General features: G+C 37.5%; 4 protein-coding genes across 5 annotated transcripts; 3 read left to right on the top strand and 1 right to left on the bottom strand.

Moving 5' to 3' along the window:
• Positions 1–107: 107 nt before the first annotated feature.
• rgs9bp (regulator of G protein signaling 9 binding protein) lies at positions 108–4,715 on the top strand. Its single transcript, XM_078281257.1, has 3 exons — positions 108–358; positions 2,281–2,587; positions 4,342–4,715. The coding sequence occupies exons 1-3, from the start codon at positions 263–265 to the stop codon at positions 4,713–4,715; spliced, it is 777 nt and encodes a 258-aa protein (XP_078137383.1). The 5' UTR covers positions 108–262.
• Positions 4,716–5,858: 1,143 nt separating this feature from the next.
• Positions 5,859–11,598, top strand: mcur1 (mitochondrial calcium uniporter regulator 1). Of its 2 annotated transcripts, XM_078281014.1 has the most exons (9): positions 5,859–6,174; positions 7,783–7,896; positions 7,991–8,094; positions 9,687–9,788; positions 10,223–10,264; positions 10,412–10,483; positions 10,656–10,709; positions 10,855–10,969; positions 11,254–11,598. In XM_078281014.1, the coding sequence occupies exons 1-9, from the start codon at positions 5,862–5,864 to the stop codon at positions 11,307–11,309; spliced, it is 972 nt and encodes a 323-aa protein (XP_078137140.1). In that variant the 5' UTR covers positions 5,859–5,861; the 3' UTR covers positions 11,310–11,598. The 2 variants fall into 2 exon arrangements, with proteins under 2 accessions (XP_078137140.1, XP_078137141.1); XM_078281015.1 differs by lacking the exon at positions 10,223–10,264.
• An 856-nt stretch (positions 11,599–12,454) lies between these two features.
• Positions 12,455–17,200, top strand: dph2 (diphthamide biosynthesis 2). Its single transcript, XM_078280461.1, has 7 exons — positions 12,455–12,568; positions 13,013–13,189; positions 13,368–13,480; positions 14,569–14,789; positions 15,202–15,891; positions 16,550–16,732; positions 16,955–17,200. Exons 2-7 carry the CDS (start codon positions 13,040–13,042, stop codon positions 17,080–17,082), a joined length of 1,485 nt encoding a protein of 494 aa, XP_078136587.1. The 5' UTR covers positions 12,455–12,568; positions 13,013–13,039; the 3' UTR covers positions 17,083–17,200.
• A 270-nt stretch (positions 17,201–17,470) lies between these two features.
• ncf2 (neutrophil cytosolic factor 2) lies at positions 17,471–26,170 on the bottom strand. Its single transcript, XM_078280460.1, has 15 exons — positions 25,927–26,170; positions 25,607–25,689; positions 25,314–25,422; positions 22,423–22,557; positions 21,604–21,711; positions 21,364–21,423; positions 21,085–21,128; positions 20,519–20,660; positions 20,279–20,344; positions 19,953–20,007; positions 19,716–19,759; positions 19,413–19,567; positions 19,207–19,318; positions 17,683–17,800; positions 17,471–17,589 (listed from the first exon to the last, which is right to left on the bottom strand). Exons 1-15 carry the CDS (start codon positions 26,098–26,100, stop codon positions 17,498–17,500), a joined length of 1,497 nt encoding a protein of 498 aa, XP_078136586.1. The 5' UTR covers positions 26,101–26,170; the 3' UTR covers positions 17,471–17,497.
• Between the last annotated feature and the right edge of the window lie 129 nt (positions 26,171–26,299).

Below are 26,299 nucleotides of genomic sequence, written 5' to 3'. Positions count from 1 at the left end.
ACTTTGACTCCCACTTCTGGCTCGTTGTGGGACATTTTTTTTTTTTTTTTTTTTTAGCCTCCAAAGCATTTTTAGCACCAGTAATTTAGTCATTGGAGTGGAATCAGTGCATCATGCAGCTTTGGGACCGAGTCTGTCTCAGCCATTGAATGAAGCATCTTCCAGGGGAAGAAGAGGAGCAGGGGCAGCCGGAGAAGTGAAGGACAGCTGGGCCAAACCTACCTGCTGTGGCAGAGTCTGAGACTCTGGACAAGCCATCCTCATGCCACTTGTAAATAACAAAGTAGGCGACGATTGCACAGTAGGCCAAGACAAGGCTTTGGTTGATGGAAAGGCTCAGGTGGATTCTTTGATAAAGGTAAGCTGCTCCATGCATGTCTTACCTGTTTTTTTTTAAATGCTATGACTGTTTAGGACATAAAGAATGGTTGGGTGTAGTTCTGCTGTATGGTTTAATTAATGTAGTTTCAGTCTGTTGCTAATTTTTACAATTGCGTAAGCAGGTGCCGGTTGCCATCTAATACATGTCCGAAAATGACTGAGGTTGAAAAAGCATTTTTAAACGAATCTGATTGTATAAGCCAATATTTGTGACTATTTGGAAAATTGCAGTTCAATATTGCAATAGTGTAAAAATATATAAAGTTAAATGTGTTTTGCGTCAATTTTATTTTTTTTAACTTGTGTTAATATTTCAGACTAAACATACACAGAACATCAAAGCATCTTTTTCCCCCCCCCCTTGTGGCTAAAAAAGCACTCTGAAAAGAATTTCTTGGTCCACTGCACCTAGTATCTGTCAGATAATGGCCATGCCTGGCAATTTGTCTGTCATTGACGTGCATGTAGTTGTTTAAACTATAATTCACTGTAATAGTTTTGCTGTTGACGGCATGTTTTTTTTTTTTTTTTTTTTGCTGCACAGTGAGAAAGTATTTGGTCTACAATCACATTTTGCTTCATACATAATTTCTTGCTACGCAGTTGATATATATTTTTTAATACTAAGCTTATTCTTTTATAACAAGAACACAGTATCATTTGAGTATAAATCATACTGCATGGGAAAGTAAAATGCCAATTAATACATACAGGACACAAATCAAATAATTTAACGTGTAGTTATTGTTGTGTTCCCTCTCATCTATCCACACTCTGACTGCACAAGGTAGCTTTGGCTTATCTAGGAATGGATCAATGATAATGGGATTAATTGTAATATTTTTCATTGAAACCACTCCTGCTAATCCTCCAGGGCTAAGCTAATGCCTGTTAATAAAATACCGTGTTGGCAGTGGTGTAGTGGAGGGTATACAGGGTATTTCTGGTGGTTTACAGTATACCCACCTATCAGTCAAAAAGCTATTGGAATATATAGGAGAGTATACCCACTTCCTCCTCGGTAACCTACCCATCTACCTAGTAATACACCCACCTCAACTACCACTACACCACAAAAAAAAGCATCATAAAAGCGGAACTGTCCCACTTTAAATATTTCAAAGTTATTGTTACAGCTTTAGATGATGAATGGGATATTTATCAGAATTGTTTCTCACCAAACCTCTGTTTTTCTCTTTCATGAAGCTCTGATTTGTCTTGTCTAACAATGTTAATGTGTTCTCCAGAGGACTGATATTATAGTGTGGTCTAGACCGACTCTATCTGTAAAGTGTATTGAGATAACTCGTTATGATTTGATACTATAAATATAATTGAAAATTTAATTGAGAGGTGTACGATATCTATTTATAGCAAGGGGTCTGCTGTGTACCCGATTGGGTTATGTACACAGCAGGGGCGTGTAATACCAAACAAATTGGACCATGCTGTCACATCCTTTGAGTTGCAGGAGAAATGTAGATTCTTGCTTTCAAAGCCTGTGGATCAGACAGTGTTTAGAGGAGGCACCGTCTACAAAGTGCAACACCGAAGAGAGATACAAAAAAAATATTGAATAGCTTGATTAGTATATGATGTAGTTTCACCAAAATTACATCACGCATAACTGTTCTCCAGGTTATACTACAACACTTGGGGGGGAAAAAAGGCTTTTGCATAATTTTGGGCAACATTTTAGGAGAAAATATTCAATAGTTAAATTATTGTATGTTGTAATGTTTTCTAAAAGGACCCTGAAATGCATACAGTATTCATTTCAAGCAGCTACAGAGGCATGTTGGTTGGCAGCACACAGCTTCAGGTTCCCTTAATTTCCCCCAAACTGCAGATCAAATATAGCACAATTACATTTGTAGTATTTAATTTTCCCCCATACAGGTGGTGGCATGTTACCGGCACTTGGCCTCATATGTCGGTGGTTGCACGGACAGCTTGCAGCTGCGGGATGAGTTGCGGCAAACGCGAGAAAAGGCCCTAACGTTGGCCGTGTCCATCTGTAATCATCTGACCTCACATCTCCGGAACAAGAGCCTGCCTGAGGGGCAGCGGAAGGAGATGGAGCTCCTGTGGGTGTCCTTCTCCTCCAGCCTAGAGCTCCTCTACGTCGACATGTGCAAAGTTTTCAACATCAGTGACATCTTCTCTCTGGCCAACACCGATGCCCTGGTGCAAACTGGCCTACAAGGTACACTACAGCCCTGCACTTGTGATCGTGTATGCAAATAGTATTTCAGGAGGTGGATTAGTCAAGGGAAGCACATCAGATGAATAATGTAAAACTAAATTGGACCTGGGTGTCCAATATGAAAACTTTGGAAGATATACAACAAATATTAATGTCCTATACAAAATAACACTCCCTAGTGTAGCAGTGGTGGGATGTAACTAAGTACATTTACTCAAGTACTGCAATTAAGTAAAGTACAAGTATACCTTTAAATTTGTACTTGAGTCTTCTCTTTTCATGCCACTTTCTACTTCTCCTCCACTACCTTAATTTGACATATTTAGTTACTACTAGTTACTTCACAAATTAAGATTTTTTTCACACAAAACACACGTAGTTTAAAAATGCAATGTTTTATTATAAATTAAACTACCCAACAATACATAGGCCTACAAGTACAGTTGAAATGTTTACGATTTAACACTTGGTTGATTGACAGAACTGTTTTGATCGTTTGCAGTTTCTAAAATGTGAGGATTTTTTCTGCATTGAGTACTTTTACTTTTAATACTTTAAGTACATTTTCCTGATGCTACTTACATACTTTTACTTAAGTAACATTTTCAATGCAGGACTTTTACTTGTAACGGAGTATTTTATATATATTTTTTTTTTTTACAGTGTGGTATTGGTACTTTTTACTTAAGTGAAGGATCTGAATACTTCTTCCACCACTGCTTTTCCAGAGATTTAGGTGTGAATAGTACTGTCTTTTTTTCTTGAATTTCTAAAATGATAGAGGCAAAATGGACTATCATGTGAAAATGCTGTACTGATACCCCCCCCCTTCTTGCAGGATAGTTGAATATATTTATAACAAGATAAAACATTTTGTACAAACCTCTTATGTATTTGATATCATATAAATGGGTAAACGATCATCTGACATGTGTATATGTGGTGACATATACACTTTGTTCACACCTACTGTAGCTAAAACTGAGTCTAATATAACAGTCCCGCAATAAGTCCTACCTTTATGAAGCTTAGAATGTTTAGGTTGAAACTGTTTTAGAAAGGTGTTGATTCAGCTGTATGGTCATTTTTTTTTGAGGATGTACTTCATGGTGTTGTTGAACTGTATTGCGTTATACAGAGAGGTGTCTCTGTTATTTAGACTACCCTCATTGATATAAATAACAGAAAATAATACAAATGATTAGAACATTATAACCAGGGTACACAGTTACCATCCATCAGCCAAATGCTGGTAAAATATGCATGTGGCTGGTAGATCTGATTAACTCACCGGCCAAAAGAACAATAGTAATCTATTGAGTGGCTGGTCAAATTTGAACATTCACTAGCCGTTTGGCTAATCACACACACACACACACTTTTCAAAATCCTATTCGTGTCCCCCCCACTTTGAAATTAGTTTGATATTTTATTTAAGTCTTGGTGATTGGTCCCTATTTTAAGCAATAAAGAGAGTAAGACAGCTTTTTCTTTAGTAGCCTACTATTCTTTCTGGCATAATTTCGTCATAATCAACTTATTTCCTGGATTTTGTATCACCATAGTCCCTACAAATGTATGTAGAAATGCAAAATATAGGATTCAAATCAAACATTTCTCTGGCAGAGGACCCCCAGAACCCCACACACACACACACACACACACTCTTCTCAAACCAAAGCTACACCCTTGGAACCAGTTACATTATGTTTGACTGGTAGTATTCTTTTCCAATTTTGATTGTGGTAATGCAGGAGGAGGCAGCGAGGTAGCAGCCCGAGCACTCAGTCTGCCAGACCTGAACCTAGCTCCGAACCCAACCCTCCCTGCTGGGCTGGAGAGCCAAGAGCGCAGCACCATGGAGCAGGAGATCAGCCAAATGGACCACATGATCGATGACATGGAGATGAAAGTGAACGTGATGCGCTGGATGGTGGAGCCCCATGGGCCCCAGTATGCAGAGGTGCTCAGCAGCAGCGATAGCGCCTCCCTGGCTCTGCTCTCAGTGGACGAGGAGCAGCCTGGATACCAGCCTCCATGCCAGCGCAGTCACATCCATGTGCTCTTATTGCTGTTTGCTGTTTTGGTTGCAGCCACTTTATCTGTTTGTATAATCTTTTTCACATGAGCAAAACCTTAATACACTCAACTTCAACAATGCTCAGTAACACTGACTCTTTGTGTACTTGTTCCAAAAGGAATTTTCAAAAAAATAATACACATTTATAATAACTAAATTATCTACTAGTGCATAAAATACCCAAAAATAAATCTGGATGCATACCAGTTTGCCATTTATTGCAGTAAATCCAAAGATGCCATACACTTTAAACTACCTTTGTTGAACAAAGTAATAAAAATACATGGTTGCCATTTAATTGCTTAAAAATGTCAACTGGTGTAAAGTAAAAATAATTATTACGATCTAGAACAGGTTCATTTTTACCTCGAAAAAAAATAGAGCTCATACTTCCCTTTGTTACAGTACATTCCCCTTAAAGACACTTTCCAAAATGTCACATTTTATTCCTTTTTTTTTGGTTATTGTGTATATAATCTGTGCTGTAGAGAACGGACAATGTGTAGTTATGCATTATAAAAATATCAACTTTGATATGACTGTTGTGGTGTTTTCCATTCATTCTTAACACTTTGGTGAAGCACCCAATCATTGTATGCAAATCATCATGAAATGTGCAGAATTCAAATGGCATTAAACTACCCATTGTACTGCTTTGTCTTTCATACTTTCAAAGAGGTAAATACAATTATATAATCGATAAAAGTCTGTAAGGTGTCTTGTCAGATACTGTAGAACTGTGGGTCAAACCTTATGCCTTATTAACAACCAAAACTTATGCTGAGTCGACAAAATGCATTTATATAAATTATGATTTTGCGATGTTGAGGAAATCCACTCTGAAAGGAAGGAGGAAATACAAACTGAACCAATAAATGCAATTACACATACCATTGAATACTCAAGTTACTGTTCTTTTATTATATTATGCAAATAGTAGGCCTATGTAATGTTATGTGCGCCAAAGTTATGATTTAAAACTACAGTAAAAAAGCAACAAAAATCCATTTACAGTAAATTACATTTTTGTGATGTAATGTTATATCTAATCTGATGCATACAGTCTATGATCTGATGCATCCGCAATACATACAATGAAGGTATGAGTAGCATTTGTGACACACGTGAACTTTATTTTGAAGTGTTTGACCGGACGGGTGGAAGTTTCATACCAATAACTGGGGAAAAGTTGCAATGCAGATTTTCACAAACGGAAGTACATCCCTGCTGCTGGGCGGCGGAACACAAGCTTTGACAACAATGGTGCTTAAACAGTGTCATTCGCAACTTAAACGTTTTGGTGTTAACCACCCAGAAAAGTGGTATGACCTTTCTTTTAATCAAGACAGAGTTAGCAGTTTTGTTTTGACAGCTGTCAACAAATCACCGTGTGTCCGATACATCATCACTCCACCTTTTAGGAACTTTGACAAGCTCCTACGGAGAGGGAGACGAGCTGGACTGAAGATCAGGCATCTTTCTGCAGTGACACACATGTCCGCAAGAGGTAACTTATATGCCTTTACCGTAGACTGTATATATTAATATATACAGTCTATGACCTTTACGGTCTAAATAGCGTAATTATGGCACCTAGCTAAACGTCAGAAACTGTACTTTAAACCTGAGTATGAGCAGTTTGTTCTTAAATGTAGTGTCGCTGTACATAAGTGACGCAAATTAAAGGTACTTTTTGCTGTATGGACAGCTACGTGCCCTTCAGAATCCCCCACGCGACACTTTATAATCTAAACTCATCAGCCAACGTCACCGTCCTGCCCTCAGATTCAATCGCTGCTAGTGTCCACATGGGCTCAGGTTGTGATGTGTATTGCTCTTTTTTGGAGTGTCAAAATAAAAGTCCTCTTCCGGTCTGCTTTGCTTTGAAACTCTGTTAAAGTAAACCTCAATTAAGGGCTGCTATGGATGAAAAAAAAAAAATCCATTGTTGAATGCACTAACTGCAAACTTCTACAGTTACAACTCTTAGTGTTAGATATTTCTAAAGATCCAGACCCTGAGGATACATCTGCAATGTTTTTAATGAAGCCTTTACCCACATCCACACTGTATTTACATAATATACGGCACATGGCCTTTAATTATTTTTTTTTTTTTAATGTGTGTCACACACCACCACAGAGTGTTGTATTAAAATGCTTTATCAATTAACTATCTTTGGTTTAACCTGTCCTTACCCACCACTTATCCTGGTTGTTGTTGTAATGAATATGATCTTAGTAATGTGATCAGTTCTCTAGATAGTGTTTGTCCCCTTTGAATTGCTCAGAGACTTCATTTGTTGCAGGAGTAAAAGAAGTGACATAGGATGTATAATGGAAACAATAGCAGCTCGGAAAATAACACAGTACAAAATATACAACATAAAACAACTGTGCACTTACACACCTATCAATTATTTCACACATTAGTAAATGAATACCTTTGCTTGAAACTATTACTATGAGCTTCAGTTTTTGTAAGCCTGACCTTAACATTGTACTGTATCTCTAATAAATGTTTTCATTTATAATTCTTCTAATATAAAACACTAAATATGAAGTATGGGCTATACACATATAAGTGATTATAAATATATTGCTCCATAATATAAAAGAACATTTTTAAGCCAATTTTAAGCAAATGTATAATCCATATATGAATGCAATATGATATGTACACTACAGATATATTATGAGCTATAATATGATATGTGATAAGGATTTAAAAAAAAAAAAAGGAAGTAAGAAAGCAGAAATGTTATACCCATTATTTAGAAATATACATTTTACATTACATTTTTACTTGGAGTCATTAATATGTGCATACATGTTGTGTAATGAAGACACACCTAAAAACACCTTAATATTCATGTCATTGCTAACAGAATATGTAGCGAAAAGGCCACTTACATTGTTTGATAAAAAGCTTCAAGACAGTTAGAAAGTTACAAAAATACAGAAACACATGTAGTGATAAAATATGCAGTGACATGCAGTGTTTATAGCAAAAAAGAAAGGTAGGGACAAGTAATACAGTATCTCTACAATTCCAGTGTCCAGGTAATGCTTAATGTCTTGGATTACCCCTCCCATCTTCTTATCATTAATTTCAGAGCTGAGTACTTCCATCAACGCCTTCCAGTATTTGAACCCAGACGTACCAAAGTCTGAAGGCGGGAGGCTGTTTTTTGATACCCATGCGGTGGTACGACTCTTTGAGGAAAAAGGTTTGGCTCGTTTTTTTGTTACTTCAAAAAAAAAGTCACCATATATATAATCACTCTGCTTTGTTAATAACAAGCTGTTGATTTTCCTAAACAGGCTTCCCAACTCGGCAAGCTGAGGTGATGGTTAAAGTTCTGATGAGGATGACAAACTCTAACATGGATGTCATCTATAATGACATGGTAACCAAAGTGCTGCAGGTGAGACTGTAGGAGGAGGTTTCTTTGTTGTAGGTTTAAAGGAACACGCCGACTTATATGGACTTTAACTTATTCCCCGTATCCCCTAGAGTTAGATAAGTCCATACATACCCTTCTCATCTCCGTGTGTGTTGTAACTCTGTCTGACGCACCCACCGCTAGCCTAGCTTAGCCCAGATCCAGGAGGTAACCGGCTCCATCTAGCCTACTGCTCCCAATAAGTGACAGAATAACACCAACATTTTCCTATTTACATGTTATGATTTGTATAGTCACAGCGTGTACAAATAACAAGGTCACATGAGACACAGCCATCTTTTAACCATATACAGTGCTGATCATGAGTAGTTGAACCCATGCTACAGTTGACTAAAAAGAGGAATAAAAAAATCATCTTTTGGAAATTGATCTTAATGCCTTAATTGAAAAAATGAGAAAAATCCAACCTTTAAGGACACCAATATTCTTTGTAAATGAATAATGTATTGTAAATAAATAAATGTTCTTCCTTAAAATACAGGGGACATAAGTAAGTACATCCCTATGTTAAATTCCCATAGAGGCAGGCAGATGTTTATTAGTAAAGGCCAGTTATTTCATGGATCCAGGATACTATGATCCTGATAAAGTTCCCTTGGCCTTTGGAATTCAAATAGCCCCCCCACATCATCACATCCCCTTCACCATACCTAGAGATTGGCATGGTTTTATGTCGGTTAGCCTAATAGCTGGTTTGATTTGCACTGAGAGATGATTTTATGGAAAGTACCCCATGCCAATCTCTAGGTATGGTGAAGGGTATGTGATGATGTGGGGGGGGCTATCTGAATTCCAAAGGCCAAGGGAACTTTATTAGGATGCATAGTATCCTGGATCCATGAAATAACTGGCCTTTAACAATTAAAATCTGCCTGCCTCTATGGGAATTTAACATAGGGGTGTACTTACTTATGCCCCCTGTATTTTAAGGAAGAACATTTATTTACTTACGATACATTATTCATTCACAAAGAAAATTGGTGTTCTCAAAGGTTGGATTTTTCCTCATTTTTTCAATTAAGGCATTAAGATCAATTTCCAAAAGATGATTTATTTATTTGTATTCCTCTTTTTAGTCAACTTCAGCATGGGTTCCAATACTCATGAGCAGCACTGTACATACTGGGAACTATATTCTCAGAAGGCGAAGCACTGCTACTTCTGCTACTTGGGCGGAGTGATTTGCTCGCAGCACCTGAGGTGAGGAGCAGAGAGTTCGCCTGGAGTTTGCTCAGTTGCTGTGAGCTCTTTTTTTTTTTTTAGATGTACTTTTATGTCTTATTAGTTAAAAAACTCTCTTTGTACTCACTATAAAGTCTTAGTGACTGGTGTGTAGGATCAAAAACTGTAGAAAGAAACCAGATATACAGTACCTGCACTGTCAGGATTTCAAAGTGGCACCCATCCTGACAGTGTGCAGGATTTCTGGTTCTTCTCCTATTCCATGTCTTTAAAGGGGTTACTACCTTCCTTTTTGTGACCAGATGAGTCATTTACTTTGCATTACTAAGGTATTCTTGTTAATGTTTGCATTATTTGTGTGATTTTGGCAGGAGATCATGTTGCAGCGTGTGATGTCTCAAATAGTGGCTGTAAAGAAGGACATGGTAATCCTGGAGAAGAGTGAGTTCTCCACTTTACTGGCAGAAAGTGAGGTAAGTGTGTTCAACAGCCGACTTAAGCTGTTTCCCAAAAGTAATTGTTGCATTGCATCTGTGCCCTCGGTTGTTGTGTTGATCGCCATGGTCCCTGAATTCACACCCATCTGCAGAAACTGACTTTTGACAAAACTACATGCACTTGCATCATCCACTTTCAAGTTATAGAGTAAGAAGATAGAACATATTTAAGTTAGACAATTGGATGGTCAATCAATTATCTGAATTAAAAACAAAATGCACAACTAATACAAATGTAGATAGGTAAAAACATCTGTCACACCAGCTTATATAGGAGTAGAAGACTGCATGATGTTCTTGCTTTATGTTTGCCAGGTTTGGGAGGAACGTGTACTGTGACGTATGTTCACGTCTGTTCTGTTTTTGATTTCAAATGACTCAACTTTGTCAACATTTTAACATTTCTCCAGAAACTCGAGATCCAGTTGTTGCAGCTCAAGGTCCAACTGGCTGTAAGCGGTCATTGTAATTAACTCAAATCCCTTTATGTCCAAGTTTTATGGTAGAAGTTTATTTAGAAGCATTTCATCATCTTTCTTTTTATCCAAGATGTTTTTATTGTATGTTTTGTTGTGACTTTCCTTTGTGTATCCTTGCAGGATGTCATGAATAAAGTGCGCTCAGACACTGTTATGGACATGCATTTGGAGAAAAGTCGCGCAAAAGCACTGGTAGGTGTTTGAGAACATTAAATACGTGTTTGGAGATCTGTCGACTGCGCTTTCATTTAGTCTTTTGTCATCTTCACTTAGATAATTGCAGATAATGACTTTATTGTTAACAGATCCTTAATCCCTCTTATTGTATTTCTCTTCTAAATAAAACATTATTTATCATTTTCAGAAAGTACAGCATGAGAAGATGCTTCTAGAAACACGAGCTGAGATTAAGGAAATGGTTTGTATATGTGCTGTACGCCCGCAGTACGTTTCCTATACTATCACATCTGATTTGTAGTTCATGGTAATCTAGTGCACAATCAGGTCAGACGACGATACAGTGATTCATTATGATGCCGGTGTCTAATTGCCTTTTTTTACAGACTGCAGAGCAAGATCGTCATTTAACTCAGACCTACATGAAAATAGACACGGAAGTGGCTGGTTTGAAAACCATGTTAGAGGCTCATAAACTGGACACTATAAAATACCTTGCAGGTAGGACATTGTGCATTGTTGTTACAGTATGTAGAATCAGCAATTATAGCCATAAGAACTTGGGCTGTCACAAATTAATGGCAACTGTTTTAAAGTGGTTCAATACACTTCACTGCTAAATTTGACAGTCTAAACTTAAATTGCAAGGAAACAGAATTTCCACCTGTTCAAAAGTAATTATCAAACATTTGGCAGTATAAAAATGAAGTAAAGGACTTACTGAAACATGCAGACTTATGATTGACCTATGCTCTTTTTTTTTTCTTTTTTTTTTTATCTTTCAGGTTCAGTGTTCACCTGTCTCACTGTGGTCTTGGGTTTCTATCGTATTTGGATGTAAGCAGGACCATACTGTAGTTATGATTTTCATATAACCTCCGGTGACATTTGAACTTTCACTGCATGCTCTCGATCTAACAACAGCCAGAGACCAAATCTCTTTCATGTCTGAAAGTTTGCATTCCTCGATGCGATCTTATTCTCTCCTCAGAAGTAGGAGTTATGGAAGAAAGGCTCTGCCAACAAATCACTGGCAGATGTTTTTGAAGTAATGACATTTTTTAAAAGATTATTTGGGGGCTTTTTGCCTTTTATTGCTAGGACAGCTGTAGACCGGAAAGAGGGAAGAAAAAAAGCAACATGCAGCAAAGGGCTGCTGGTCAGAATCAAACTTAGCCTTGGTACGAAATAATGAAATTTGGACTCATAGATTATTAGCTGCCGTGGTTATTTCTTGCCTGCCGGAACGTAGTTGATAAATGTACTTTATAAAGTTTTTTAATTTAGAAGATAATGTACTGTCCTCTTTTAAAAACTCTATACTCTAATACTGACCTCTTATTCAGATAATGCTGTTTAAAACCGAAGTTAAACTTTTAAAAAAATGTTATGTATTTATTGTGTATGTGTACATATCAAGCTGTGGAGAGAAGATCAGAGGAAGGAGGGGTCATTGGGACTCTTAACCACTTTGCTATATTATCACAGATATTCAACTTGTATCTATCTTTCTGCTTTGTGGTCTCAGATTTTTTGTAACATGATTGATTTACTTATGTTATTTGAATAAAATAAATTGTCAATAAATGTAAACTTGGTGCCCAACAAATGAAGTCTCTTTTTATTGCTAATTTTGTGTAGGGATATATTTGATGGTACTGTTGTTGGAAACTGGCCATTACTCTGCTCTACATTATAAGTCTTACATAAACATGCAGATTTGCTGTCTCCTCTATTTCAAAATATAAAGTAACATAATGTTACTTATGTGTATTGTAACTCAGTGAGATGGAAATGTAAGTTAAAGTAGTGATAGTAATAGTAGATATAGGTAGTTTAGTGATGTAAGGAGTGAAATAGAAGAGAAATATGAGTTGTCTTGACTCTTGAGCATAGCTCTTGAGGTAAACGATGGCACGAAAATAAACAGCTGATAAGGCAATTGTCAACGTAACCTGGCTTTTATTTTGAAAGATATTTGAACCGGAAGTGCATTTCATAATAGAACAACTTTAACGTAATGTATTCTCTACTGCGGACACGTGTGTAGCTGTCAAAGAAGCGTTTATCCGTCAACAACTACACTTATAACATTGAATTGTAAGTTTACATGTATGTGTTGTAAATGTAAGTAATGATAGTTTGAAATGACTCATTTTAAAGTAAACAAAGACCGGCTACCGGCTAAGCTAGCAGACGGAACCAGAGTAACTTAACGTTAAGTTAGTAACGCTAGCGTTAATTGGTAACTTAAAAGCCTAAACAGGATGGTTAACTAGCTATACGTTTGACACGATATGTGTCGTTAGCTATAAGAAAATAACATAACGTCCAGTTGACAATGTTGTGAAGTGGTTGGCTACATTGTTGCTTCATTTAGCCATTCCTAAATGTAATGGTATTTACATTGGTCTGTTTGGGTTGTTTCGCCGGCAGAATTAACTGTTAAGGATTTCAGAAATGTTAGTTCTATTTTCAATAACTTGGCTGCCTTGTCACCAACTGATAAACTAATATATTGTATTGTATATTGCATGTTTGCAGGCACTGTTTCGGGTTTCCTATGCAATAATGGCTGACGCATTTAGTAGCAGCTCGGAAACCGTAATACAGCGTGTGGTAGACGTTACAGTGAAGACAAATACCCCTCTGGAAAAACTTGAAGAGTTGTATCAGATTAAGGAGACTTGCGACTTCATCAGAGAGCATCAATTTGAAAAGGTGAGGACATCTATTTCTACTTTTAGTCATGTAAATATTTAAGCTAATTATAAAAGCATGGAAGGACCACACACTTCTTGTTAAAAAAACTGTTTGATAAGCTGTTCAGTTAAGCAACTAAAGTTAAACATGCAGGAAGTTGAGAAGTTTATTTGTCTAAAATGGTTAATATTCACAGGTTGCACTGCAGTTTCCTGATGAGCTGCTGGTGGATTCAGTTGCAATAGCAGTGGAGATCGAGAGAAACAGTAATGCCAAGACGTTCATTTTGGGAGATACATCCTATGGCAGGTAACACCAGGTTTAACTGAGAAAACTCTTGCTTGAGTTAATAATATGCACTTGAAAGGCAGTGCTAAGCTTAAGTGAATACAACCATGCTAAAGTTGACTAAAAGGAGGAATAAAAAAAATCATCTTTTGGATGCGTACCTAGAGATTGGCATGGTTTTATGTCGGTTAGCCTAATAGCTGGTTTGATTTGCATTGAGAGATGATTTTATGGAAAGTACCCCATGCCAATCTCTAGGTATGGTGAAGGGTATGTGATGATGTGGAGATATTTGAATTCCAAAGGCCAAGGGAACTTTATCAGGATGCATAGTATCCTGGATCCATGAAGTAACTAAAATACTTATTAAAAATAAAAATCTGCCTGTCGCTATGGAAATTTAACATAGGGGTGTACTTACTTATGTCCCCTGTATTTTAAGGAAGAACATTTATTTATTTACGATACATTATTCATTCACAAAGAACATTGGTGTCCTTAAAGGTTGGATTTTTCCTCATTTTTTTAATTAAGGCATTAAGATCAATTTCCAAAAGATGATTTTTTTTGTATTCCTCTTTTTAGTCAACTGTAGCATGGGTGTATTCACTTATGCTTAGCACTGTATGTCATTTTTATTGCTTGGATTCTTCATGCAAAGTGAGGTGGAAAAGCAGTGGCCAGTGGTACCTCTAGTAATGGATCTGAAAGAAGACACAGGCACTTTATGCTTTACATTACTTTATGCTGTGTACATTTTCAATTTTGGATCCAACACATGTGATATGTAGAATTTAGAACAGCTTTTGACACTGATTTAATACTAAGTGAGGATATTAGGCTTTTGGCAGTTTCATTTATTTTATTTTGTTGATCTATTCATCATCAGCAGGCTTAATAATATGCCTTAGTACAGTGGCTTATTGAACTTAAAAAATACCAGCTTTTGCTTCTACCGGCTCTACTCTACAGTGAGTTTTAATTTGATGTTTAAGCTCATATTTTTGACTTATTCAAGACTATTACATTACATTACAGTATGTAAGTTCAATGCTTTAAGGTATTGTGACTATCATTTGCATTCCTAATTGTTGGATTCTCATGAGCAGTTGCTGCGTGGACGAGATAGCTGCAGAACATGTTGGAGCCGACTGCATTGTGCACTATGGCAGCGCTTGCCTCAGCCCGTCTAAAAGGCTGCCATTGATGTACGTCTTTGAGCGGAGACCGGTGGATCTTGAGAAGTGCACTTCTGCCTTCAGAGAACTCTACCCGGACACACAGAGTCACATCGTCATCCTCTGTGACGTCAACTATGTTCATGCTATAGGTAAGCTTATAATGTATTTATTTATTTGGTCTGTGAAGCACTTTGTGACGCTGTCTGAGAGAAGTGCTATATCAATAAACTTTACTTACCTACTTATCTGTAAAGCCCTACTGTATGCTCTTTTATCTGAAAGAGAGAATATATAGTTATGTCATTATATAGAGTTGAGTTTATTTAACAAGTCATCTTTCAAATCCTTGTGTGTAATTCTTCATGAAAATAGCACAGCTTTAAGATGAAGATGAATAGTAGGACAAATTGACCATATTAGTTAATATTAATTGCAGTCTGTAACAAGTCATATTAGCCACATCCTCCGTTAAGGCAGAAAGTCTTGCCTAATAACATCTAAGCCTAAGTTTGGGATTTTCTCTCATTGACTATAATACAACATGCATATATTTTTTTTCAGATGATCTTCTGACACTCCTTTCTCCAGAGTATCCTAACCTTGTCGTCTCAGAACTTGTTGTCGAAGGGGAGCGGTGTTACAGTCACGGCCGGATTAAAAGAAAGCATGATGACACCCGTCTGTCGGAGCCAGACAGCAACCAGCGTATTTATCAGTTTGGAAGGCAGTTCTCCTTGAGGAGTGGTCTAAGCATCACTGATTACAGTATGTTTTATGTAGGCCAAGAGGGAGCAACTCTGAGAAACTTCATGATGACTTGGAATCGCTGCTCATTTTGTTCTTTTGACCCCGTGAAAATGGCGGGGAGGACTGAGTCAGTAAGTATCAACCGTACACTGATGAAGCGTTATTACGCTATAGAAAGGGCCAAAGATGCCAACGTGGTTGGCATCCTGGTTGGCACACTGGGGATGGCCGACTACCTCCACATCATCCAGCAGTTGAAGGAGACCATCCGAGGAGCTGGCAAGAAGAGCTACATGTTTGCCATGGGGAAGCTGAACGTGCCCAAACTGGCAAACTTTCTCGAAATTGACATCTTTGTGTTAATTGCATGTCCTGAGAACTCACTGCTGGACTCAAGTGAGTTCTATAAACCTGTAGTAACACCGTTTGAGATGGAGGTGGCCTGCAACAAGAAGAGGGAGTGGTCAGAGGAATATGTCACAGACTTTCGACATCTCCTGCCAGGTTAGATTGGGATTTATTCACATCAGAAATTACTAAATCAACTCTTCAACTTTTTTTTATTTTTTTAGGGTTTAGGGTACGAAAACTTACCCGTAGTACTAGTATGATCTCTGTAGTATTCTAAAGATCCACATTATAGTGATTAAATGTTATGTATCATGTAAAGTTTGCATATATTATAATTAAAGTTCAGCCTTTTATGTAGGCTCTATTCAAAGAAAAAGAGATGGCTAGCTTAAGTTTCCCAAAGATTTGGACATTTCTTATTTCCCTTCTAAAATGTGCATTGTTGGCTACAGTAAATATTAATTTGACAATTTCATTAATATATATTATATTTACATCTCTCATTTTTAATGCTTTTTCTCTTTTAGTTATTAATGTTGAAAGTATTTGTACCAACTCTACTACATTTGGACATGTTAATGATAGAGTGTTGCATTTTTTCTAAATCAAAGAAAAGACAAAAAAAAATGAAATATAAGAATCGATCCCCCACCCCCCTCTCCATAATTTGCGTACAGTCCCTAATGTGAATATGGTTCTATATCTTTAGCCATGTTGGTAACATGTTGTGCCTATTTGTTACCACCAGTAGCCTAATGAAGTCTTTTCGTACTTCTATTTATTTGTTTTTTTTATCTCAAACTTGCACCAGGTGGACAGAGTCATGTGCCGTTGGCTGACCAGCAGGAGGAGGGCGATGAGACTGACGTGTCTTTGATCACAGGAGCTCTGCGAAGTTCCAGCCTGTTGAGCAGTGAGCCTGCCGTGTCCCCCTGTGGCTCATCCCTGGTCCTCAGGAACCAGACGCTCACTGTAGCCAACACCAACTCAGCTGGTATGACACTGTCAAACATTCTGCATATATAAGACACTTTTTGCGTTTAGTTTCCATACATCCTTTAAGTTTATTGTAAAAAGCTTTGCACACACACAATAACTCTTACATCTTGTGCATGTAAGCAAACCAAAAACAAAAAAAAACCCACTTCATTTGCTAGTCTTGCACAAACACACTTCTAAATGTCGTGTATTACTCTACACATTTGTACTTTCTCAGCATCTTTCCTGGCAGAGCGAAGCTGGAGGGGCTTAGAGCAGAAGCTGGGAGAGACACCTGTGGTGAAGGCGGTACAGGGCAGGAGAGGCATAGCTATTGCCTATGAAGAGGAAGGAACGACTCCATGATAACTTAACTCAACAGATCATTTCATCATACCTGCGGGTATTAAATGTATATTGCTTGTAATTACTGGAAGCTGTAAGTAATAATGATACATTTTTATTAAATCAATATCAGATATCACTTTATTGTCACCTTACTTACTGAATCACAGAATCTATAAACCTATAAATTTTTTTGTCCAAACATTACAACTTGTCACATTTGTCCAAATGTATTGTGATTTATTTTAATGGAAAGATGTTTAAAAATGTATACATTCATTAAAACAAATGTAGGGCCGGATTAATCAAATGGAGTTGATTCTAAAATGGTTTTAGTAGGGGAAACCTGACCACTTCTCAGCTTTGGACACTTAACTGTATTACTGGCTTTCATATCTTTTCTGTTTACATTTATTTATTTATTTATATATATGAATTACTGCCCATTGACAGGAACTTCTTCCACAAAGGATGCAGGAAATATACCAGTATTCCCATTACATTGCCCTTCCAACCAATCCTGGTTTACTAAAGAAAAAGAAGAAATTACAAATTAGAATGATATGTATTGGACAAATCGGTCTTTCTAAACACATGAGATATGAAAGAACGGAGTCCCACCTCTCGAGAGTATTGCGATTGTATCGCCTTGATGAAAACTGAGATCCTCTGGATTCGATGACACGTAGGAATGAAGTGCCACAAAGTGAGTCTCGCTCTCTGGTTTTCCATCAGTTTGCTAAAAACACAAAATGCACACAAATATACATTTTCTGCTAAATCTATTTTTAAACACTGTCCTGTCATTTGAAGGCTCATCGCTGTCAAATTACAAGACAAAAACAAATCAAACGGCATGACATCACTGTGTTGATGGATGATAAGTAATTAACTAAAAACTGACAAGACATTACTTAAAATAAATACAATCACTTAGTAGCAGAAAGTATACAGCAGTAAATGTAAATGGATACTTTTTCCTTACTTTTGTTAGCCAGCCATTAATCAGTCAAACATTGCCCTTCCCTAAGCCTCTTGTAATGCTTTAGACATATCTTCATTTTCCATAATTTTCATCACAACTCAAGGGACTTAAGAAGAAGTCTGGAGTGCTCGGAAGTTCAAAACAAATCATGAAGGTGCTCTTTGGAAAGGGAACGCAAAAGAGAAAAAAGGTCCAAGGCACTTTTCTTGTGAAAAAATTAAAAAGCCTATATTTAAATGGCTATTACATATCGAAATCTTGCATTAAAAATAGAACTGGGCAGCAGCCCAGGTGTATTGGCACAAAGCGGCCTTCTTCAGGGTGATTTGCACTGGCTTTATAGTTCATTGTATAACTTTTACGTAGTGTATACAGGAAGCCCATAACCCAACACGGAGTACTAACATAAAGTACTCCTGTAATAAAAAATGTAAAAAATGTCAGGACCTCCATGATTGAGGATGAAACCCATCTGTATGAGGTTGCTCACATGTCAGTGCATAATGAAGAGCTTCAATAGTCTGAATGTTGCTTTGCCACCCTGACAAAAATCTAATCAGAAAAATCTTGAATGCCGTTTATCAGGAAGATCATGAAAGTACTAAGCAAGTTCAAAAATTCATAACAATATCAATACCCATGTTAGCCAGAGTAACTGTATTACAACAACAACGTGACATCATGACTTTGCGTAAACATACATGCCACTTTCTAAAGCCAAGTGGCGTGTTATCTGTACGCATTTTGAGCGCTGTATACAGCGGACGGGTTGGGTTTAGGAAAACAATAACGGGATGCGGGACAACAACGGGATGGTTGGGTTTAGTAAAAGATGAAAGCGACGGTTGGGTTTAGGAAACGTGACACGCGGGACACGATCCCCAGTCTCCTGGGTGAAAGTCCTCTGTTTGACCCATCCACCACCCCAACCAACCTCCCTATGCGGATTTTCGGGCTTTCATACTACTCGCTACGGCGTAAATTGACACGCAATCGCAAGGTAATGTAAGTCAATGGAGGCCAAACGGCGTTGATAAACACGCTAAAAAGCGATTTATGAGTCTTGATAACATGCCAAAATGGCATACGAATTGGTGTGTCATACATACGCCACTTATTGAGATCAGTCTGACAACAAGAAGGGACCATCATTTACTTACCTCTGTGGTGGTACACCACAAAGTGATGTGCACACCACTGGCACGACTCCACACACTTTTCATTTCTGTGCTGGCATTGATTACACTTTGTTCCGTTGCCTCGGAGGTTAAACTACAATCAAACAAACGAAATTTCATTTTGTAGTCTATCAGTAACACAATATATCAATTAAACTGATATTGGTTTTTTTTTATGTGCACCTCACCTCAAGGTGATTGCAGTAGGAGGGCGATTCAGTTTCTTACTGATTTTCTCAATCAGTATTGCATAGGGAGACCCGGGTGGTACTGAGACAGCAAAGTTGAATGTGAAACGGACTTTGACAATATATGAGTTGTCAGTAGGCTGTTTGTGTCCTTCCTGGCAATTAATGAAAGGGCACATTGATGGAATTAAATCACAGAAATGAAAAGAAAATCCACCCTAAAACACTTCAATACTTCACATGTTGGCCCATTTTCTGGTTTACAGGTGTATCATATTCTACATAATACCGTAAAAAGCATACCTTTCGTTTTGTGTCTCCACTGCTGTTCCCACTAGGAGTAAGACCTCAAATACAGAGAATAGGGGGAAAAAGTTTTGTTATTTGGGTCAAATTGTATTTGCAAAAATACTTTCTATTGTTAGAGCATTTGTTATAACCAATGGATTGAGTTGGTCAGAGGCAGTGGTATTTAGCAGCAATTAGAGAATGGTGCTTGTAGTTATTCTAGTTTGCTTAATCTGTGTCAGAAAAGAATACCTTGTTTCCTTTCAGGTCTGGTTGGTGGGTTTCGACTTGGAGGCTGAGATATTCCCTGTCCACGATTAATACCATCCAATTAAAATACAGAAATAATAAGTGTTATAAATGTTATTGCGTACTTAAAAAACTTGAACAAATACTACATTTCATCAAGTGTCATTTTAGTAACCTGCAGGGTATGCTTAGAAAATTAAAACAAGACTACTACTAATGTTTTTAACAAACATTTTAACGTCTCAGAGCCTTACCGTAGACTACATCGCTTCTAAAAAAATACTAAGAAGCAATCTACAAAACAAGAAATGATACTTATAATTCCTTACCTCTTTCTGTTTAGAAGCCAAGTTGATCTCCAAAGGTTCCAGGTAATTGTACGGAACAAGTCCCCTCTATAATTGACATTACATTAATGATGCATGCTCTCAATTGACAGTAACATGATATGAATTATCTTAACATGACATGAATAATGGTTTCTGTGCATATTTTATAAAAAGAAACACGAGAGATGCACATTAGTGTAGAGGTTGCAGATGTACAGATTCTGTACACAGTGGCCTTACTCTTTCATTGAAGATCACAGACGCCCAGTTGTCGGCACCCTTCTGCAGTACAAACACAATATTGCCTGGCACTACAGCCAACTCATCACTGGTCTCAGGAACAAACTCAAACATCACAGTGTGGGGTTCTCCTTCTAAAGCCCTGGGAAGACAGGAGATTTCCACATGGCATCAAGAGACCTGCTCGCACACTAGTCTTGCTTATTACTGGGTAATAATACATTTCTATCCTGCTCTTGTAAATTGTACATTTACACAGTGATTTACAACATTTTCCTCTTATGAAAGGATAACATTTTATAGATTTTCTTGATGCTTTTCCTCTATTTTCTAGTTCCTTACCACATCAAGAGCTGATTTTTCCATTTTACACATCCTCCGTGTAAAGTGGAAAATCCACCAACTGTCACAACATCTTACCAAGTATCAAGGTAATATGCAACCATTTTGCCTGCAACAAGGCTGAACGAGAACAACTGTATTACAAAGTCATATTTTTCGACACTAACTTTAGTGTTTTTTTGAGAGAGCATCAAGTTTCAACGACTTCAAAGTGACTGCTGTACCTTAGAACCTCAGGTTCTTTTGGCCGAGTTGGACTGTCTTCAACCTGTCAGATGTAAACAGACGCAACACAGCCAGTCAGTAGAGCTGGAAATGGTTTCAAATGTCCAGAAATTAGGTGCCTCTAAATTTTTAAAATCTGTACATAAAACTGTATATCTTCCATATACAGTAGTATTTTTTATATTGTGTAACATAAGATAATAATAACACATTGATTTTTTTGGTCATCTGATTGTAGTCTCATTTTTTTTATTGCCAAAGAAGAGCTCATGTGTCACCTGTGGCTGTAGTGGGGCAAATCCAGAGAAGGCATCCTGAGGCACGACCGAGGCAACAACCTGACGATAGCAGAGAATAAAATGCAGGTTACGAATGTAAAAAAAATTCTATTGTTAGGTGATTGACATGTTAGTAAATTAGATGAGCTGTACTCAGGTTAAGTTTAATAGAGTTGATATCACACTATTAAATCATGTAGTAACAACTACCATTCATACAAAGGTATGCCATCAGATTACCTTTGCTTTGCCCAGGTAGTCCTTCTTCTCCAGCTCAGCAACATAGTGCTTATTTGGTTTAAACAGCACTTTGGATGGGAACTCGACTGGCTTGAAAAGTTTCTGTTTCTGTTGGTGAAATTGCATTGCAAGGAATATTATTATATCTGTCAAGTATTTCTGACATGAAAGAAGAATTTAATTTTTTAAGATTATTTTTGGGGATTTTTTTTGGCTTTTATTCGATAGGACAGCTGAAGACAGGAAAGGGGGGGGAGATGACGTCGGAGATTGGAATTGAACCTGGGCCGCTGTGGTAAGGACTGGGCCTTATTGCATGGGGCGCATGCTCAACCTAGGTGAGCTACCACGGCTCCCCATGAAAGAATAATTACATTGATAATATGGTTGCTAATAAACAGTATCACTTTGCTACACTAATGTAAATGAGTAGCACTCTTCATGCCTTATCCTTGAGGCTTCACTGATATTGATATTAAGTTTATTTATTTGCAAATACACTGGCTGATATAGGGCTTTTATTATGAATTGAACACTGGCTGGTAATTATGCAGCAATGCTTCATGAAAAAGTCTTGTCTGAGTTGTGGGTGGGTACATCACTTTGCACTTAAGAGTTGCCATTTCTCCCAGAAAGTTGATTAGTTTGGATTTGTTTTATTTTGAACTACTCTGACAAAAATGCAATGCTGAATACATATTCTTTGTCATTAATATGATCATATTTTAAGTTATTGAATAACTGAACAAAATATGTTATTGGTTGCTCAAATCACAAGATTTAGTTTTTTTAAATAATGGTTACTATATTTTAACTGACCAGGGTGGAATCCAGGGCTTTGTCGATGATGTTGAGCTTGGCATCTGTCTTGTAGTTGAGAGCCTTCACAAGGCTTTCATGGGCTTTTTCCCAGTGACCCAGCTGAGCCTCAGCCAGAGCCACATTGATCAGAACCTGTGTCAAGGCAAGAGAGCTTTATTTGTGTAGCACATTTCAGCAACAGGGCAATTCAAAGTGCTTTACATGAAAACAGATTAAATACGAGAAAAAAAGTTACAGTGCAGTATAAGAAATTAAACATTGAAGAGCAGTTAAAACAGTTAAATATATAAAAGCAGATAAAATAGGAATTTATCTTTATATGCTTATATAGATTGTTATACAGTGTCAACAATGCAGCTTCAGTATAAGAAAGTAACAGTTATTTAAAGAAAGGCAACATCAAAAAGATAGGTCTTCAGCCTTGATTTAAAAGAACTGAGAGTTGCAGCAGACCTGCAGTTTTCTGGGAGTTTGTTCCAGATATGTGGGGCATAAAAACTAAATGCTGCTTCCCCCTGTTTAGTTCTGACTCTGGGGACAACAAGCAGACCTGTCCCAGACAACCTGAGAGGTCAGGATGGTTCATTGTGTTGTAGCAGATCAGAAATGTATTTTAGCCCTAAACCGTTTAGTGATTTATAAACCAGCAAAAGTATTTTGAAATCAATTCTTTGAGGCACTGGAAGCCAGTGTAGAGACTTCAGAACTGGAGTGATGTGATCCAGTCTCTTGGTCTTAGTGAGGACTCGAGCAGCAGCGTTCTGAATCAGCTGCAGCTGTCTGATTGATTTTTTTAGGGAGACCTGTAAAGACACCGTTACAGTAGTCAAGTCTACTGAAGATAAACGCATGGACAAGTTTTTCCAAATCCTGCTGAGACATAAGTCCTTTAACCCTTGATATATTTTTAAGGTGGTAATAGGCTGACTTTGTAATTGTCTTAATGTGACTGTTAAAATTCAGGTCTGAGTCCATGACCACACCAAGATTTCTGGCTTTGTCTGTTGTTTTTAACATTATCGTTTGAAGCTTAGTGCTGACTATTAATTGTTCCTCCTTTGCTCCAAAAACAACCACCTCAGTTTTTTCATCATTTAATTTAAGAAAGTTATGGCACATCCAGTCGTTCATTTGTTCAATGCACTTAGTCAGTTTTTGTATTGGACTATAGTCCCCTGGCGATAAGGTTATATATATTTGTGTGTCATCCACATAATTATGGTAACTTATTTTATTGTTTTCCATAATTTGAGCCAGTGGAAGCATGTAGATGTTAAACAGGAGAGGCCCCAGAACGGAGCCTTGGGGAACTCTGCACGTCATATTTGTATGCTCAGATGTACAATTCCCTATAGACACAAAGTAGTCCCTATTCTTTAAATAAGACTCAAACCACTTTAGTACTGAGCCAGAAATGCCAACCCAGTTTTCCAATCGGTCTAGTAATATGTCATGGTCGACCGTATCAAATGCAGCACTGAGATCAAGTAATACCAAGACTGAAATTTTGCCACTATCTGTGTTTAAGTGGATGTCATTAAAGACTTTAACAAGAGCCGTCTCAGTGCTGTGGTGTGGTCGAAAACCCGACTGGAAGGCATCAAAACTGTTGTTTAGTGACAAGAAAAGGTTGAGTTGTTGAGAAACCGTTTTTTCAATGATTTTCCTTAAAAATGGAAGGTTTGATATCGGCCTATAGTTGCTCATTAGTGACGTGTCTAGATTGTTCTTTTTTAAGAGTGGCTTAATGACTGCAGTTTTCAGGGCCTGTGGGAAGATACCTGAGAGAAGAGACGTGTTTACAATCTGTAGAAGATCTGTAGCCAAACAATTCGAAACATTTTTGAAAAGGCCCGTTGGTAGAATATGAAGGCAGCAGGAGGAGGTTTTCAGATGTTGTATAATGTCCTCCAGGTTTTTACGGTTAACCATATGAAATTGGGTCATATTGGAATTAGTTTTGCCTGGACACTGTGACAACACATACCCTGTACTCGATATGGAAGCACTGATTTTTTTGTTTTGTCTAATTTTCTGAATTTTGTCTTTGAAGAAGGTGGCAAAATCATTGCAGGCCTTGGTGGATAAAAGTTCAGATGCTACTGGTAGTGGAGGGTTAGTTAACCTATCGACAGTAGCAAACAAAGCAAGTGAGTTATTATTGTTTTTGGCAATAATGTCCAAGAAGAAGGACCGCCTTGCATTCCTCAGTTCCAAATTATAAACGCAAAGTCTCTCTTTATAGGTGTTGTAGTGGACCTGGAGATTAGTCTTTCTTTTTTCTGTTCTTACCAGTATGGCATTTCTCCATGGAGATTGTTTCTTATCAGAGACAGTTTTTACCCTAATGGGAGCAATGGCATCAATAACATTTGTAATTTTACAATTGAAATTGTCTACAAGCTCAGTGACTGAGATCCCTGAGAGGGTGGGTGTGGACGAGAAAAGCTGAATGAATGTTTCACTGGTGTTGTCAGTGATATACTGTTTTCTTATTAACTTTGTTTGGACACTTTTGTGCACAGAGATAGTGCCATTAAAGAAAACACAGGAATGATCAGAGAGAGCAGGAAACATTGCTATTGTATTAGAAGCTTGTTACTATTTTAATCCCTCAGGCATTTTATATCCATCTGGTATCAAGGAGTGAAAATGTGTTAAATTGTACTTTGGAAGAATGGCTACCATTAACTGTGTCAAATCAAAACAAACTATTTTTTTTGGTCTTAACATTAGTCATAAGGGCAGATTAGCAAATCAATGTACTCCATGTCTCTAAACAGTTTGACAGTTGTAGACAGAACAGAGAAGAATAGTCTATTCACTTGTAAATTACATAAGGCTTTACAAGAACATATAAAAATGATTGGAGACGTTTAAATACTTACCTCACATGCATATAATTTGTATCTGAGACCAAGTGCTTTGTAATCTATCAGCTGGTTGCCTCGTAGTGCTTTGAAGGCATGCTGGAAGTCAGCTAAACTCTCCTCATACCTTTGAATATAAATAATTCAGTTAATACCTTTTGCATGTAATAAACCACAACCACAAACAAGAGTAGTGACTAGGAACCAAATGTAATGATAATAAAAGCATAGAATGTCTTGTATTTTACAATTTTAATGTTAAATATAAAGAATGAATGTGACCATTGAATTGAGATGACTGTGTGTCTTGCCTCTTCTTTCTGTAAAACGTCATTCCTCTTTGAAAGAACGCAACAGCCAAATGTTCATCCTTGCGTATGCTGCAATCAAACGCCTGAAAAACAACAGAAAACACAGTAACTTCCTCTAGAAGAAAAGAGAAATGGTAAACTCTACTTCTTCTTTCTCAGTGACTTGCACTCTCAGACTGCAACATATCACAGCACTCATCTTAGCTTTATAAGCTACATCCGAGCAAGATTTTACTTTTTGATTAGTGTAATTATGAAATGAAAAATGTAGATATATGTGTGAAATGTTTAGGCTTGCATTTTACCAACTTCAGATATACCTTTTCAGCAGCATCCAGGTCTTGGTTAAGAAGATGGAGACAGCCAATGTCAAAACTAATTTTGGAGTTTGGTTCTTGGATAGCCAGGAACATCCTGAGTGCCTGTGACAAATCCTGTCTTTCAACACAAGTTACAGCCGTGTCCCACTGGCGCAGAGTGTCCACAAAAGACATGGTCGCTGGTTAGGAGTACACTGAGCTATAGACCAAATTAAGGAAGCTCTTCTGATTTGTACCAGCTAGATCAGGAAGTGTGATGACAGTGTTGGTACATTTAAATAGATGTGTGTGTGTGTGTGTGTGTGTGTGTGTGTGTGTGTGTGTGTGTGTGTGTGTGTGTGTGTGTGTGTGTGTGTGTGTTTTGGACTCCTAT

Source organism: Sander vitreus, chromosome 22, assembly GCF_031162955.1.
Source record: "Sander vitreus isolate 19-12246 chromosome 22, sanVit1, whole genome shotgun sequence".
NCBI classification, from domain to species: domain Eukaryota; kingdom Metazoa; phylum Chordata; class Actinopteri; order Perciformes; family Percidae; genus Sander; species Sander vitreus.
This window is presented reverse-complemented; position numbering and strand designations above follow the sequence as displayed.